The sequence below is a fragment of the Castor canadensis genome, chromosome 16 (assembly GCF_047511655.1).
Source record: "Castor canadensis chromosome 16, mCasCan1.hap1v2, whole genome shotgun sequence".
NCBI lineage: Eukaryota > Metazoa > Chordata > Mammalia > Rodentia > Castoridae > Castor > Castor canadensis.
Window position 1 is genome coordinate 15,250,201 of NC_133401.1, and position 16,657 is coordinate 15,266,857.

Sequence of the window (16,657 nt, forward strand, 5' to 3'; positions counted from 1 at the left end):
GGATAAAGAAAAGGGAAGTGAAGGAAGAAGAACATACAATTAATAGGGTGCTTATGGGAGTCCTTTCTAATGGTGTCACATGTGAGAAAGGACCTAAATGAAGTAGGGGAGGGGCCAAGAGGATGACAGAGAGCACGGCCACTCCTGACAGAAAGCAGCTCCTATAGCAGGCAGTGAGGCCGGAGCACGCTTCACCAAGCAAGAGGCCAGTGTGGATGGACCTGACTGACAAGGAGAGAGTCACAGAGTGATGGGATGAAGGAGGAGCGACACGTGGGACATTAGAAGCCACTTTAATACCTGGGTTTTACTCAACTAAGAAGGCACTGGAGCCAGTTGTGGTGGTGGTGCACACCTGCAATCCCAGCATTTAGGAGGCTGAGGCAGGAGGGTGGCAAGTTTGAGGCCAGCCTGGGCTACATAATGAGATCCTGTCTCAAAAACGAAACAAAATAACAACAACAAACCAAGAAGGCATTGGAAATTTAGAGTAAAGTCTTGTCATCTTTCGATGACAAGAGAGCAGGATGGGAGAGCAGAGAAGTACAGACAGCCACAGTCATCTGCAGACTGCAGGCCGCTGAGAAGCAGGACAGACTCCAACCACAAGGTTCTCACCTGAGGAGCCACAGCCCTGGGTTACCATCTTCATCATCCAAAGCTTTTCTTCTCTCTCTAAGGGGTGCAAAGCATCTGGAGTGATGAACTGATGTCCTGTGAAGAGACAACCATAAAGATTTAAACCAATATATCATAGGCCAAAAGCATGAAAAGTTGTCACACTCATTGCCTATCATCTTGGAACACCAAAACTAGTGTTTTCTAAACTTTTAATCATGACTCAATTGAGGAAATATATTTTGTGAAAAGACACAAAATATGCCAACATTAGTATAAGTTACTAGACAGTATGTCTACTATGTCAATTACTTTACGCTGTCCATGGTCTCTCACACAGTTCCTGGCAATAGGCTGTAGTGTTTGCTGTAAGATACAGTTATTGCCAAGAGCTTTGATATTTTCTACACTATTTTTTTTTTTTTGTGGTACTGGGGTTTGAACTCAGGGCCTACAGCTTGAGCCACTCCACCAGCACTTTTTTGTGATGGGTTTTTTCGAGATAGCGTCTCTTGAACTATTTGCCTGGGCTGGCTTTGAACCATGATTCTCTTGATCTCTGCCTCCTGAGTAGCTGGGATTACAGGCAGGAGCCACCGGCACACAGCTACTCTATTTTATTCCATTAAAAAATATTAATACAAGCCAGATGCTGCTAGCTCACACCTGTAATCCTAGCTACTTGGAGGACTAAGATCGGGAGCATCAAGGTTCAAAGCTAGCCTGAGCAAAAAGTTCACAAGACCCCATCTCAACCAATAGATGAGCACTGTGGGGCACACCTGCCATCCCAGCTACATGGGAGGCTAAGATTGGGAGGACTGCAGTTCCAGGTCAGTTCAGGCAAAAAAGATTGCAAGACCTTATCTTGACAGAAAAAAGTTGGGGGCAGTGGCAGGTACCTGTCATCCCAGCTACAGCGTAATATAAGAGGATGGTGGTCCAGGCCAGCCTGGGCAAAAAGTGAGACCCTATCTCCAACATAACCAGAACACAAAGGGCTGGAGTAGGAGAGTGCCCACCTAGCACACATCAGTTATCAATAAGGATGAGGCAGGAAGATTTTGAGTTCGAGGCCAGCCTGGGCACTATTAAAAAAAAAAAAAACCTTTTCTAATTTACTACTTACTGAATGTGTACCAGGACCCACAAGTTGGAGGTGGCTACAGTTTGAGAAAGGACAAAAGCATAAAGCAATCATGCTGTCAGTGTCATTCATTTACAACATATACACTTTAGCCAGGAGAAAAAGATTTTTAAAATTCCAACTCTCTATCTCGTGATGATTTCTTTTGTTTTTGGCAGTACTAAGGATCAAACCCAAGGCCTTGTGCATGCCAGACAAGTCCTCTATCACTGAGCCACACCCCAACATAACCTGTATGTTCGGTAATTTTTTTTTTTCAGCGCTAGGGCCTTGCACATGCTAGGTGAGTGCTCTGCCATTAAGCTACGCGATGACAGAAAACTGGAAACCATTTCAAGCTCTCCAAAGTCCTGTAGATCTAAAAACACTGAGCTATCACAGGGTTCTGATGTTCACAGCACCCGTCCTCACCCACTGAGAGCAGGCTCCTGAAGTTCTCCAGCATCACGTCGCGGTACAGCCTCCTCTGGGCAGCGTCCAGCAGCCCCAGCTCCTCCTCGCTGAAGACCACAGCTACGTCCTTGAACGTCACCGCCTCCTATGATACCAAACACACGTGACCTCAGTCTCGCAACAAAGGTCTGCTGAGAGAAGGGAAGCACTGAGAAATGCTGAAGAGAACAACTTTTTACATTAGTCTACCTGTCTAATTGTTTTCTTACAAATGAAAACTGCAATGCCAAAGAATTTGCGACTTCAGAATTATGGTGTCCAATGGCAGGTTTCCATTTCCATTTTTCACTGTTTTATCCTTTCCCCTGAAAGTATAAAATCCTTGATTCTTCACACTGTGAACAACACTGAGTCTAACCAATTTTTTTTTAAATCCGAGGCAGTCTGATCAGTGAAAAACAACAAGTTTTGCTTATCTGATCTTATTTAATGGTTAATAAGATCCAGTTTTTGTGTACTTACTAGCTTTCTTTATTTTCCTTTGGGCACGTTTGTTCACATTCCAATTATACTTTTATCAATTGGTTGTGTAAAATTTCTATTTAAGGTTTTAAGCTTTTGCTTTGGGGCACATATATAGCAAACATTTTCACCCATGTTTTGCTATTATTCTTGTATAGTTCTGTGTACAGCACTTCCTCAACGTCCGCACATCTGGCATTCAAGGCCAGATGCTTCTGGGCAGCATGGGGTTTCCAGTGCACTGTGGGATATTTAGCAGCCCTGGGCCCTACCTTCTATTCACTAGATACTACCAGTAGCACCCCAAATGGTGGCAACCAAACTGTTTCTAGATGTTGAAACTATTTCCAGGTGCTGCCTGGGAGGTAAAAATCACCCATGATGAGATCATCATGATAAGAATTAAGTACTGGTTTAACTTTTCATATAAAAGCTTTTTCCCTGGAGCCCTGCACACTCAGGTCCCCTAATGAACAACAGTGAGCCCAGACACAGGGCCACTGAAGAATGAACTGGGAAGGCCAGTGTTAACTGTGGCCTCTTCCCATCAGGACAAGCTAGACACCACATAGAAGGCCTCTCCTGTAGGCAGGGTTCTTTTCCCCTGCCCCTCACTCTTATCCAAGTAAAAATCACAGGTCATAGGAATCTTTGCTTAATTCGTTGTCTGCAGCATTGGAGTTTGAACCCAGGGCCTCACACTTGCTAGGCAGGCTCTCTATTGCTTGAGCCACGACACCAGCTTTTGCTTCTTCTTCTTCTTCTTCTTTTTTTTTTTTTGCTTTATAGATGGAGTCTCACACTTACTTTTGCCCAGGCTGGCCTCCAACTGCATTCTTCCTGAGTAGCTGGGATTACATGTGTGAACCACCATGCTTAGCTCATAGGAGTCCTCTGAATCAGTTGGATCTTTGGTCTACTGTGAGAGCTTAAGCACATTTCTGAAATTCTATTATCCCGATTGTAATGCACATGAAATCAAGTGCTGTCTCACGAGGTTGGTCTAAAGCCTGATAACCATAACCAAAGCACTTGGCAAGTCAGCTGCAATACCAGACCAGACTTCCAAGTAACTATAGATCAGTAAGGAAACACACCTAGAATATGGCTCGTGACAAAAATGGAGCTTTCTTCTATGAAATATCTAATGAAATTTTCTCTGATCAGGCTGTATTTGTATATGTTACATACAAATATCCAAACTACCACACATCAAGAATACATTTTTCAACTTATGACTCCTAAACATTAGGAACAAATAACAAAAAAACTCCTTCAAATTCCTTTGTGGAGAAAATAAGAGGAAACTTTACTTCAATGTTCCTTAACACATCAAAAAGTTATAAACTACCTAAATGTCCACAATAGGGAAAAGTTCTCGCTCACACCCCCACCACAGAGCACTTCAATTTAAGGGAATATGGTATGGCCATTGACTATGTAGGGTTTAAACAAGGTGTAGTGGGACATTCCTGTAATCCCAGTACTCGGGAGGTGGAGGCAGGACAGTGAGTCCGAGTCTAGCCTGAGTTACACGGTAAGAGCCTGTCTCAACAAACCAAGGGCTGGAGGTGTAGCTCAGTGGCAGAGCACTTGCCTAGCATGGGCTAGGTCAAAGGTTTGATCTCCAGCACCAAAAAGAACAGGGAAGAAAGAAGGGTATATAAGAAAATATAAGGAATATATAAGGGCCTGGGGAATATGAATTCCTCAGAGAAGGTATCATTTGGCCATTTTATACACACAGTTGATTACAAATACACTATTAGGATTCATATGAGAAAAAGTACACAGGAAAATTAGAGTGCTTTTATAAGACAAATAGTAGAAAGGGGGAGATTCTTACTCACTGTTACTGGCTTTTCTTTTGTTATTTTCTTTTGTTTGCTTGTTACTGCTTTTCTATTCCATGTTTATTCATCCAGTTATAAAGTGATGAAGCAACAAAAATTATGCTGCACTAAAGAAAAAGGCAAGAAGCATCTGGCATGCAGAGGCCCCGACCACCTGTTTCCCTTACTTCTGCCTCGGAAAAGAATCAACACATGTGGGATCTTTGAGAGATGAGATGACAATTTAAAATCTAGGACATTAAGCCCAACTCACCTTGAACTTGGTCATTTTGTCTTCCTTCTGGGGACAGCTGAGTCTTAGGAAGTCATAATGGGAGAGAGAAAAAAGCCATGAGCGTCTGGTCAATGACACTACTAACCCAAATGGCTGTTTTATGTGAAACAGCCAGTGTCCCCTCCTCAGGCAGCTGAATTTCAGACAGCACTCGCCCCTTCCGTTGAAGTCCTGGCTCTGAGCCCCATTGCTCACAGTGCGCCCCTGACCCGTGTCCTCCTATGGGTCTCAGAGGGTGATTCTGATTGCAGGGAAAGTAAACTACCCGGGTTAAGAGGAATGATCTCTCAATGGCTCACGCACTGTTATATATAAACTGTGAAGTTCTGGACAAATTATTAATGTCTCCATGCTACAGTTTGTTTGTTTGTTTGGGTGGTTGGTTGGTATTGGTGGCACTGGGGTTTGAACTCAGGTCCTTGCATTTGCTAGGCAGGCGCTCTACCACTAGAGCTACACCCACAGTCCTTTTTTGCTTTAGCTTATTGTTCAGATAGGATCAGAATCCTCCTACCTATGCCTTCTGCATGTCTGGGACCACAGGTACATGCTATCATGCCCAACTTAATGACTTGTTAACTTTTTGTCCAGGCTGCTCTCCAACCATGATCCTCCCAATCTCTGCCTCCTGAGTAGCTTAGATTACAGGCATGAGCCACCACAATGGTCCCTTCTTTTGGTTTTTGAGACAGGGTCTCACTACGTAGCTCAGGCTAGCCTCAAACTCTCAATCCTCCTGCCTCAGCCTCCTGACTGCCATGCCTCAATTCTCTCATCTATTAAATGCAGAGATTTAACAATGAGAGAGTTAGCAATCTCATAGGATAGTTTTAAGAATCACATGAGTAGGAAGAAAGGGCAAAGAACATTTCTAGGGTACCTTATTCCTTAACTGCTAAAAAACAGGTAGTAGTCGGTAACACAAAACCTGTCCTCATAAACAGTTTCTATTAATGGAGCCTTCAGAGACTGTCGCTCTGTTTATGAAAGTCATTATTAACTTCTGAAATGTCTGCTGTTCTCTTATAATTTGTCATACTTAATTTGAGGCTATTAATTAAGAGTATATACAGAGGACTGGGGTCTTATGGTAGCAAAATACGTAACACAGAACTCACTGTCCAAACCATTTTGAAGTGTACAGCTCACTAAGTTCGTTTACATCACTGTGCAGCCATCGCCACTCCTCATCCACAGGACCTTTGCATCATCCCGAACCAAAGCTATGGACCACTAAACATAATTCCCACCCCCCAGCTCCTGGTAACTACTCCGTCCCTAGGAATCTGACTACATGAATTGTATGTTTTAAAAGATACAAGATCTTGCAAATTTTACTTTGTTAACAACAGAGACTTAAATAAACTTTATTGAGACCAAAGATAGTGGCTCACACCTGTAGTTCAAGCTTCTTGAGAGATGCAGAACTGGAAGACTGTGGTTTGAGGTCAGCCCACAAACAAGATCCACCCAACCAAAAAGCCAGGTATGGTGCTGTGAGCCTGTAAGACCAAATACAAGTACATGGGAGGCATAGGTAGGAGGTCTGCAATCCAAGGCGGGTCCCAGGAAAAAGCAGGAGACCCTATCTAAAAAATAAGTAAATGCAAAGAAAAGGTGGGGGGCTGGGGCGTGGTTCAAATGGTAGAGCACCTGCCTAGCAAGCATAGGCTTTGAGTTCAAACCTCCATACCACAAAAAAAAAAGAATTTGTTATGGAGATACATTTGTCTCTATAGGATTTATTTAACTATAAATTTGATAATATATTCTTGAAATTAACAAGCTATAGTAATCATCACAATAATAAAAATAGTAGAAGTGGAGCAGTGGTGAACACCTGTAATCCCAGCACTTAGGAGACTGAGAGAGGAGGATTACAAGTTTTAGGCCAGCTTGGGCTATATAACAAGATGCCCTGTCTCAAAATAATATAACGCAACAAAAATGGCACTGTTGACTTTAAACAAACAGTAAGTTCACGCCAGGGGCCCTGTGAAGCACTTGGTACACAGCATTTCACTACAGTGCCTCACGCACACCTGTGAAGAAGCCACTGTTACGCCAATTGTGTGACCCTGAGCCAACCACCTGAACCTCCGTGTCCATCCTGAGCTAGAAAAGGAGAGAGATAGAATGCAAGTCACAGGATTACTGTGGAGAATAAATGAACAAATTTGTGCCGTACCTCTGGCAAAGTCCCTAGCATTTCAGGAAGTTCTCACCAGATGAAGAGGACAACTGCTGCACCCATTTCACAAGTGAGATCCAGAGGAGGTGTGGCCCCTGAACCCAGCTCCACACCAGAGCCAGTATTGGAAACGCTGTCTCCACTGGTTCTAATAAGCAGGTGGGAGTCTAAGGTCTCAGAGGAAGAGATGAGAGCCTGCGAGCTGGGGAGGTGAGAGTGACCCAGGCACGGAGCGGGGACTCTGAAGACAAAGGACCTGCTTGAGGCAGCAGAGAACTGAGTCGTGGGCGGGAGAGGCTCCGTGCCCGGCCCACAGCTCTCTGAATACTGGAGTCTCAAGCTCGTTAGTACTCTGTGTGTAAGTTACAACTGGGGATAATAATGGTATCACACTCACTGGCACCTGGAAGTGTCTAGCGGCTTAAACATTGAGTGTAAGGCGCTCACATACTCATATGGCTGCTTTATGTGCAACAGACGTTTTCCTGACGCTGTGAGCTGAGCGTTCATGTTGTATCAAAATGCGTAGGTTAAAGCCCTAGCGTGATAGAATAGGCCTCTGGGAGATAATCTAGTCATGAGGGTGGGACCCCCACAATGAGCTCAGTTTCCTTATGAAAAGAGAAAGTGAGCTAGTCACCTGTCCCCGGGATGAAGACATAAGAAGATGTGTCTGCAAACCAGAAGGACCTCACCAGACACTAGGTTTGCTGATGTCTTGAGCTGGTATTTCCCAGCCTCTCCAACTACAAGAGGTAAATGCATGCTGTGTAAGCTTCTAAGTCCACGTTCTTATATTACTGTAGCCAAAACTGACGAAGGCTCAGGGTGCACAGTGTTGACGAGCAGAGTGTGGGCTGAATTCAGATTCCACTGAAACCTTCAGCTGAGGGCCTCTGCACAGTCAACAAGTCACCCACCACACGGTGGCCTTAGAGCTCTCAGGGTATAACTGATTCTGAGGGCGGAAATTGACAGGAAAATACCCAGCTTAAGAGATCAGTATTATACATTGGAGTATTAAGCAGCCATAGAGAAGGGGGGAAATTATGTCACTTGCAGGGAAGGAGATGAATTGGAAATCATTGTTAAGCAAAATAAGCCATTTTCAGAAAAAATATATCATGTGCAATCTAGATCTAAAAGTAAACAATCAGCTATGAACATACAGAGGAGACTATTTGCTATGGGGGGAGTTGGGGACCAATGCCAGGGGGACCACAGACAGTCATGGGTGAGTAAATATGATCAAAGTACATTGTGTACATGCACAAAAATATCATAGTTGAACCCCTTATTTTGTACAAAAAGATATTACCTTTAATGTATTATTTATCACTTAGTAGTAAGCCCTCTTATTTCAGATATAAGAAACCTACTACAACTTTCTTTCCAATCTTGGAAGAAATCCCTTTCAGAATTTGTGAGCCGCTTTGTTCTGTGTTCGCGTCAGCAATCTCTGCTTGGTGAGTCTGGTAAGGAGGGCCTTCCATCCCCTCTTGGGGAAAGGGAATTAGTAAATCAACCACTTTTCTTGAAATTAAATATTCAGTCTTATATCCCAAGCACCTATGAACAGTGCCTGTAACAAAGAAAGTAATTGCTGAGAACTGACCAGAAGAGCAACTGAGCCAACCACTTGACAGACAGTGCTACACTAGGTGGTCCAAGTTTCTTTGAGTTGTAGAATTCTGACACTGACCCCAGGTGGGAGAGCAAGTGTTTTAAATCCAAATTTTTCCTGTGGGTCTTCACAACATTTGCTGCCATTGAGCAATGTCAAAGTTATCTTTGGAAAGAAAAACATCTCTGGATTTTGATTTGATTGATTTTGATTTTTTTTTTTTTTTGCAGTACTGGGGACTGAACTCAGCACCTCATACGTGCTAGCAGGTGCTCTACTGTTTGAACCACATCCAGAGCCCTTTTCATTTTTTCTTTAAGGGTCTTGATACCTTTCCCCAGGCTGGCCCCGGAATTTATACTCTTCCTACCTCTGCATCCTGAGTGACTAAATTATAGTTGTGTACCACCACACCCAGCTGGATTTTCTAAAAATACCATCTTAGAAGATGTTTTCTGTACTTCAAAGTTGGCTGAGGCAGGCGGGTCACAAGTTTGAGTATAGCCTGGGCTACCCATGAGACCCTATCTAAAAAGCCAAGTCCAGCAGTGTGGCTCAGTGGTAGATAAGTTGCTTAGCATGTTCAAGGGCCTGGGTCTGTTCCCCAATGTTGCAAAACCAAAACAAACATAACAAGGCATACAAAAAGGTAAGAGGATACAGGAGGGACTGTGACAAAGTAAGATTTTGTCACAGAAGGCTTCTCTTGTATTTGAACAGAAACCTGAACCAAGGGAGACAGACATGCACGTATCTGATATCTAAGATGTGCAATTTAGCCAGAAGGAAATAGCAAATATTTTTTGTGGAAAAGCCACAAGTCAGTCTACTGATGCTACTCAAATTTTAAAATTCTATGACTCAAATGGGGACCCTGTGAGGACACAGTTTCCTATGTGCCACCCCCAGAAATTCAAAATCCGAAGATCAAGGATGGGACTAAGAATGTACATTTCTAACAATATCCCAGGTGATGTGTTGGAGTTAAATCAGTCAAAAATAGCTCCCTAGCTGGGCTTGGTGTACATCTCTATAATCCCAGCACTCAGGAGGTTAAGGCTGGAGGATCTGGAATTCAAAGCCATCCTGGGCTACAGAGCAAGGCCCTGTCTCAAAAACACAACAAATTTCCACCTCTGATCTCTCTATCAACCCTAACAGACTGACTGCCCTTTTATACAAGGGCAAAAACCTAAAGAAGGTAAACACAGACTGCAAGCTTCTTTTTCTCTGATCCTACCAAACAGAATTAGAATCCAGGTTTGTTAGGGCCAGGAGGACAAAGGTCAACGCTGAGCTCCTGTTATTGCCCACAAGGAAACCCACGCCACTCATGAAAGCCTCTATTATGATCTCAGAAGCTGGCGTTTACGGTCAGATGCAGTGCCTACTAGGCACTGTTCACATGAATCTTTGTATGTAGCATCTCATCTGATCTTCATGACAACGCTGGAGACTGAGAAGACAATCTTGCCCGATTTACAGATAAGGACACTGAACCACAGAAAAGTACCTTGCTCACAGTTACTAGCCAACAGAAAGTCAGGGTTTTCACTCCTAGGACAGTGGCTGTCAACTCTGGCAGCACGTTGGGCTCACAGCAGAACTGAAAGATGCTGAGGGTGTTACCCACAACCAATTACGCCAGACTCTGGAGAGGAGGGATGCTGACATCTGCATTTTTACACAAGTCCTCACACCTGCCTCAGACACTGTTCCAGGCAATGAACCCATTCATTTTGACACGTGTCCATGCTCGGAACCCCAGGCAGTGGCTCTGAAATACTGGTGTGCATCTCTGGTGGAAGGACCAAGATTCCATGTGCTGCTTTGACACCTTTAAGCTCATATCCCAAAAGCCTCGCCAGGAGTCCCCCTGACCTGTCCAGACATGCTCCCTACCCAGCAGGAAATGCTCCCAAACATCTCAACCCATATGAACCATGGTTTTAGATTCTATACTGGCTGTTTGACATCTGTAATTCTGAACCTCTCTGTAAGTCTGCTGAATCATGGGGCCAGACTTACAACCAAAGTTATTTACATCTTTCCTGGAAGCAGCATTCACAGACATAAAAAGACCTACTATTGACTTAGATGTGGTGGAACATGCCTGTAATCCCAGCTATGCAGAAGGCAAAGGTAAGAGGATCACGATCCAAAGCTGGCCCAGACAAAAGTATGAGAACTTATCTGAAAAACAAACTAAAAGCAAAAAGACTACAGGTGTTGGCTCAAGTAGTAAAGGGCTTGCTGCAAGAGTAAGGCCCTGAGTTCAATCCCCAGGACAGCCAAAAAAACAAACAAAACAAAACTTACTATTACCTAAACTATTGGTCGTTACTGCCTGTTTTCACTTAATACCCAAATAAAGGATCTTCCCACCAACTTACTTCCTGCACTGCACTCATAAAAGCAAAGTCTCAGCTCCTTCCTGACCCGTGTGGCAGGCTGTGGGCCATGTGTCCCATGCTGTGCCCCTCATCTCCAGCGGAACTGTAAGTACTACAGACCTTTTTCAATGGTATTAACCTCTCCTTGTCATCACTCAGTCTTCTTCATAAATTAAGAACCAGGCACAATTCATTCCACCAGCTGCACCTCAACCAGGTCTTGACGTACAAGGATCCACCTCACTGAGAGCCTGAGATTATCCAAGCAAACCAATCACATCCTCCCATGGGAACAAGGGTCACTACACAGTCCACCTGCCACAGTCCTGTTGGCTCAATCTATTCCCAGTGGCAACCACTGTGTGGCTCTGCATGGGGTGCAGTGTCCTCCTCCCTTAAGCGGTGCATATGTGACCAATAAACTGCTCCCAATTTCATCTATGTGGACTGAGAGCACGGCTCATGTCTCTGTTCAGGGCAGAATCGTAGTTCATCTGTGTTGCTCTAACAAAATACTGCAGACTACATCATTCATAAATAATAAAAATTTATTTCTCAGGGCTCTGCACACAGTTCTTGGAAGTCCAGGTTCAGGGCTCTGACAGGTTGCACGTCTGGGAAGGACCTTCTTATTAAGTCCTCACATGGCAGAAGAGCAGAGAGCCAAACTCTCTCTCAAGGCTCTTTTATTCATGCATGAGAGCAGAGCCTTCATGACTTAATCACATTCCCCAAGGTCCTACCTCCTCTTCTATTTTTTCTTTTTGGCAATACTGGCATTTAAACTCAGGGCCTCATACTTGCTCTACTACTTCACCTATGCATTTGGCTATATTTTATTTAGCTTCAGGTAAGATCTCCTGCTTTTTCCCAGGACAGACTTAGACCTTGATCCTTAGTAGTTCATCTCCCAAGTAGCTGGGATTACAGATGTGCACCACCATACTGGAAAGCTGGTAAAGAGAGTAAGATCAAGCTCACTGAAGGAGTGTAAGTCTTCATTTTTTAAAATTGATCCAGTTTTCACTGATTCCAGTGATTCTGACATGTCCACGGTTCAAGAGTCACTGCATTGTTCTATCTGCCTTCTGAGGAGCTGACAGAATTGCCCAAGGTCACCCAGGAAGCCCTGGGCAGGGCTAAGTCTGGCACTGAGGTCTCCAGACTACTAGAAACCTCTTCTTCCCTATAGGATGTCCCCAGAGACTCTGTCACAGGAAACGATAGCAGAGTTGACTACTACCTGCCCCGGGGGCAAATTCTCAGAGTGAAAGGGACACTCCCTTTAGACCAGTGCTGTCTAAAGAAATATAACGCAAGCTGTATGTGGAATGTAAAATATTCTCACAGCCACATTTCAAAAAGTAAAAAGAAGCAAATGAGCTTAATTTTAACAATATATTTCCTTTAACCCAATATACCCAAAATGTTATCAGTTCAATTTATAAAATCTGGAGTGTTTTACTTTTGTTCATACTATGTTTTTGAAATCCATCGTATTTTCCAATGAACTAGTCACATTTGTGTACTCAATTGTCACCATCATGTAACCATCATACATGACAACACACGTGGGGACCTTATTCAAGCAGCAGAGCCCATACAATCATTCCCCACCCCCCACCCCACCTCCACCCCACCCTGCCCAGGGACTTGTTCAAGATAGCAAATCAACATCAATTATAGATTTAAACAATGGCTATCCTAGAAACTATTTTGTTCAAATATATATGATAGTACTGAGCTATCAAAAGAAAAATGGAAGGAAGGAATACTTAAAATATACCTTTACCCCTCAATAACTTGTTGCCTTTGTGTGCGTGCATGTGTGCATTCATATGTGTGTGTGTGTGTGTTGGACAGGGGAAGGAAGACAAGGGGGAGGGAAGGGAAGGAAAAAGGAGGGAAAGGATGGGAAGAAAGGGAGAGGAGAAGGGTTGGTTTTATGTCAGTGGCAAGTGCACCTCCAAAGAAGCAAAGAAAAGTCACCATCTTCCTTCTGCCAACTGCAACCCTTTCTATCTTTCTCACATAAATATTGTCCTAGGTGTCAAGAGTGAAAACCTAAGAGTTGCTGTTTACATCTCTTACCAGCTGAATTATGTCTCCTCCCAAATTCCTATGGTGAAATCCTAACTCTCAGTGTCTCAGAATATAACTGCATTTGGAAATAGTGCCTTTAAAGAAGTGATTATGTAAATACACAGAGGGACAGCAGACAGGTTCTGACACAGAAGAAACCAAAGCTCCTGACACCTTGATCTTGACCTTCTAGCCTCCCAAAATGTAAGAAAAGAAATTTCTGTTATTTAAACTGCCCAATCTGTGGTCCTTTGTTACAGCAGTCTAGCAAATGAACACAATCTCCTTTCCTTCAATCTTCATATATAAATAATTGATGATAATTAATTTTTAGCCCTAGTGATTCACATTTGAGTCTGCCTTAAAATACTTAAGGAAAAAAGGGGGGGAAGAGAAAAGCACAAGACTAGCAAGAATGGAAGGAAGATGACCATCACATAGGCGTTCATCAATTATCCTTTGAATATGTTTGGAAATATTCATAATAAAGAACAAAGGAAGTAAAAACTCCCCATGAATAGTGTGATAACAATTTCATAAAATACAAATACACATTAAAAACTGCCAACAGAAATGCATTTAAATGTTAATAATTAGCATCCTGGAGCTATGGGTTTCTCTTTACGTATTTCTGTAATTCCAGAATTCTTTACAAAGAACACGCATTTTCATGATCAGAACTACACATTACTGTTTAAAATTATGTTTAATGAAAATGCATTATTTTTTATAGAAAAGTCCAACCTCACTGACTTTGCTTTCAAAATCCTCTATAATAAAATTCCAACCTCCCCTCCCAAATGTGAACCCAAATAACTCCTCTGCAGCTGGTGTCTTCTAGTTGAATATGTTTTTCTATTTTTATTTCCTCATCAAATTTTGGAATTCTAAACTATGTGACCACGGATACCCCAAGATAAGCCCAGCACGCAAATGCCACTGCTCTTCTAGCATGATGACATAGGACAGGTAACTTACGCTCTTCCTGTCTCCACATCCTCTTCTGTAAAATAAGAGAAATAACAGGAACCATGCCACAGAGCCTTTGCAAGGGTTAAATATGTTAATTTTCATAAAGCCCTGATAATACTAATTAGTACTCAATGTTTAACTATTATAACTATTAATCATGACATAGTTTCCCAATTATTCCATGCTTTGGTAGCAAAAATATATGCTAGTGGAAGAAAAACCTACTTCCACCGGGAACAGGAAAGGAAGATTAATGCAAGTCCTGTCTCAGTGGGCGCCACTGCCAGAACCTCTCTGTGGCCTTCTTTCAGAAGTCAGGGCAGGGGGGAAAAAAGGGGGGGTCAAGGAGTCTGGAACTTGTCAACGGTTCTGGAAAATCCACAGAGGATATACCCAGCCTCCATGTGTGAGTGATGCACGCTGTCTTTAAAAAAGAGATGAGGGGCTGGACGTGGTGGTTCACATCTGTAACCCCCGCTAAGCAGGAGGCGGAGGTGGGAGAATCATCACAGGCGGCCAGCACTAGCAAAAGCATGAGACCCTGTGTGAAAAATAACTAAAGCAAAAGGGGCTGGGGTGTGGCTCATGTGGCAGAGCACCTGCCTAAAGAGCACAAGGCCCTGAGCTCAAATCCCAGTACCACCAAAAAGAAAAAAAAGAGAAAGAAAAACGTTTGAAGTAGCCAGGAGCAGCCTCCTTTCATTCCAAAGAGAGCCGGTGGTAAAAGGGATAGTTCTCTGGTTACCGTAATAGTTCTAATAGAAGCGACTACCACCTCGCCTCATCCTGGCACCACTGTAGCATTTGACTTAGACTCTGTCATTGATTCTGAAAGCAAATATGTTGTTATATTTCACAGAAGAGGAAACTAAAGAAAGACATCGCTACGAAGCGACAGAGCGTGAGGAAGCTGGGGGACCCTTGCGTCGCTCAAGCACTTGCGGGGTCCAGGTCCGCCTCCCACCTGGGGACTCCCGCACCGCCTCAAAAGCAGGGAAAGACAAGCGGCCGCCCATCCACCTCCCCTTTCGTCGCCAGTTGCAGCACTTCTTCGCGGTGACCCAGGGGTGGACCTCTCTGGTTCTACGACCAGGTGATAAAAGTTAAAAGAGGTCTCAGGGTCCCCAAATCCACTCACCTCCGGCAGAGGAACGCAGGCCGCTATCTTAAATCCCTGCAGCGGAAGTACCCGAGTTATGTGGGACTCCAAAACTACATTTCCCAGGATCCCATGCAGTAGGAGCCCACCCCCCCCCCCCCGCCGCCCCCCATGGACGGAAGTGGCGCAGAGGCGCCGGGTCGGAGTCGCATTTTCCAGAATCCTTGAGGACCCCGGGATTTGAATTCTAGCCCCCAGCAGTTGGCATGCTGGGGAAAAGCACGGAAAGCACTGGATTGTACGGTAGTTTCCCTATTTCCCCAGTGGAACAAGTACCAAGTCGTGTTTTCCCGGGACGGAAGTGCTCTTAACCCCGGGAATCGTATGGACTACAAGTCCCAGAATCCTCTGTAAGGCTGAGCTTCCAGCTAGCCGGCAGTTTTCCTTTTGAATTTGCAGGTGGATTCTTTTTTTAAATTGTTCCCTTTTACAAGTGTGAGAAGTTGAGATTATGGGGGAAAATTTTTAATTACAAAGAAATGCTATGTGTAAGCTAAAAGTAATATATAATAAGGACGGTTTAAGCTGCACTGAACAATCCTTTATTAAATTGGCCTTGACTCACCTGTGACCAAGAACGCACAGAAAGGAGATGCAGTCATTCAGCCAGACATGAAACAGCAGCACAGTTCTCCACATTTATCTATTTTTCTTGGAATCATTGTTTTGGACCCAAGGCCCAAACTCCTGAGATTCCATATACCAGGTCTGGCCACCCGCTCCTAAATGCCAAATAAAGAGGCCTGGTGAAGGCAGAGAAAGGAGATTTATTACATGGCTAAGGACATGGGGTGGGGGAGGCAGAGTAAGCACTCCGCTCATCTTAGCCATCTTTGGGGAACAGACATGAGCTATAGGTTTACGTAGACAAGGAACTGGGGGCGGGGACGAAGTTATACATAAACACTCCCAGTCACAGGGGTGTTCTGGTTGACGATTCTCTCAGTCCAAGGGTTCTCGGAGGGATTCCAGAGAAGATGTTATTGCTGTCATCACTTGGGGGAGCAATCTGGTTCCCATGAGATGGTTACTTCTGCTCCATGGGGCAGCCTCATTTGGAGGGGTGGTCTGTCCTGCACGTTCCACTGTTCCTTATGGGAAGTTTCAGTCCCTTGTCATAAAGATGGCATCAGTTCTGTCATTTTTGGAATCCAAGGTGATTGTAAAGTGACTGTAAAGAGAATGACTTAGAGCAAAGACAGATACAAAATGGAGGCAGGGATTGAAAGGAAAATGAAGAAGCAGGAGAGAGAGAGAGACCAAGAAAGAATCTGTGACCTTCGCAAGCAGTAGATCTTTATTAGGGAGAGGAGACCTGAGAGGGACTCTCTAGACCATCAGAGTAATACTCTTAGAGGGGCGAGGGCATGCCTAGCTTACAGGCCAGGGTTTTTAAGCATCCTACAGTGGGAAAGGGGAGTTGGAGAGG

General features: G+C 43.9%; 1 protein-coding gene across 6 annotated transcripts in view; it reads right to left on the reverse strand.

Moving 5' to 3' along the window:
- Window positions 1–15,290, reverse strand: part of LOC109691889 (uncharacterized) — a 35,824-nt gene extending 20,534 nt beyond the window's left edge. For all 6 annotated transcript variants that reach the window (XR_012442576.1, XR_012442574.1, XR_012442573.1 and 3 more), the window contains exons 1-4: window positions 15,208–15,290; window positions 4,787–4,829; window positions 2,177–2,303; window positions 619–714 (exon numbers count right to left, since the gene is read on the reverse strand). Coding sequence is in view for 1 of the 6 variants with exons in the window: in XM_020172130.2 (XP_020027719.1) it covers window positions 619–714; window positions 2,177–2,303; window positions 4,787–4,801 (238 nt within the window). In the remaining 5 variants the exon portion in view is untranslated. The remainder of the gene's footprint in view (window positions 1–618; window positions 715–2,176; window positions 2,304–4,786; window positions 4,830–15,207) is intronic.
- Window positions 15,291–16,657: the final 1,367 nt, after the last annotated feature.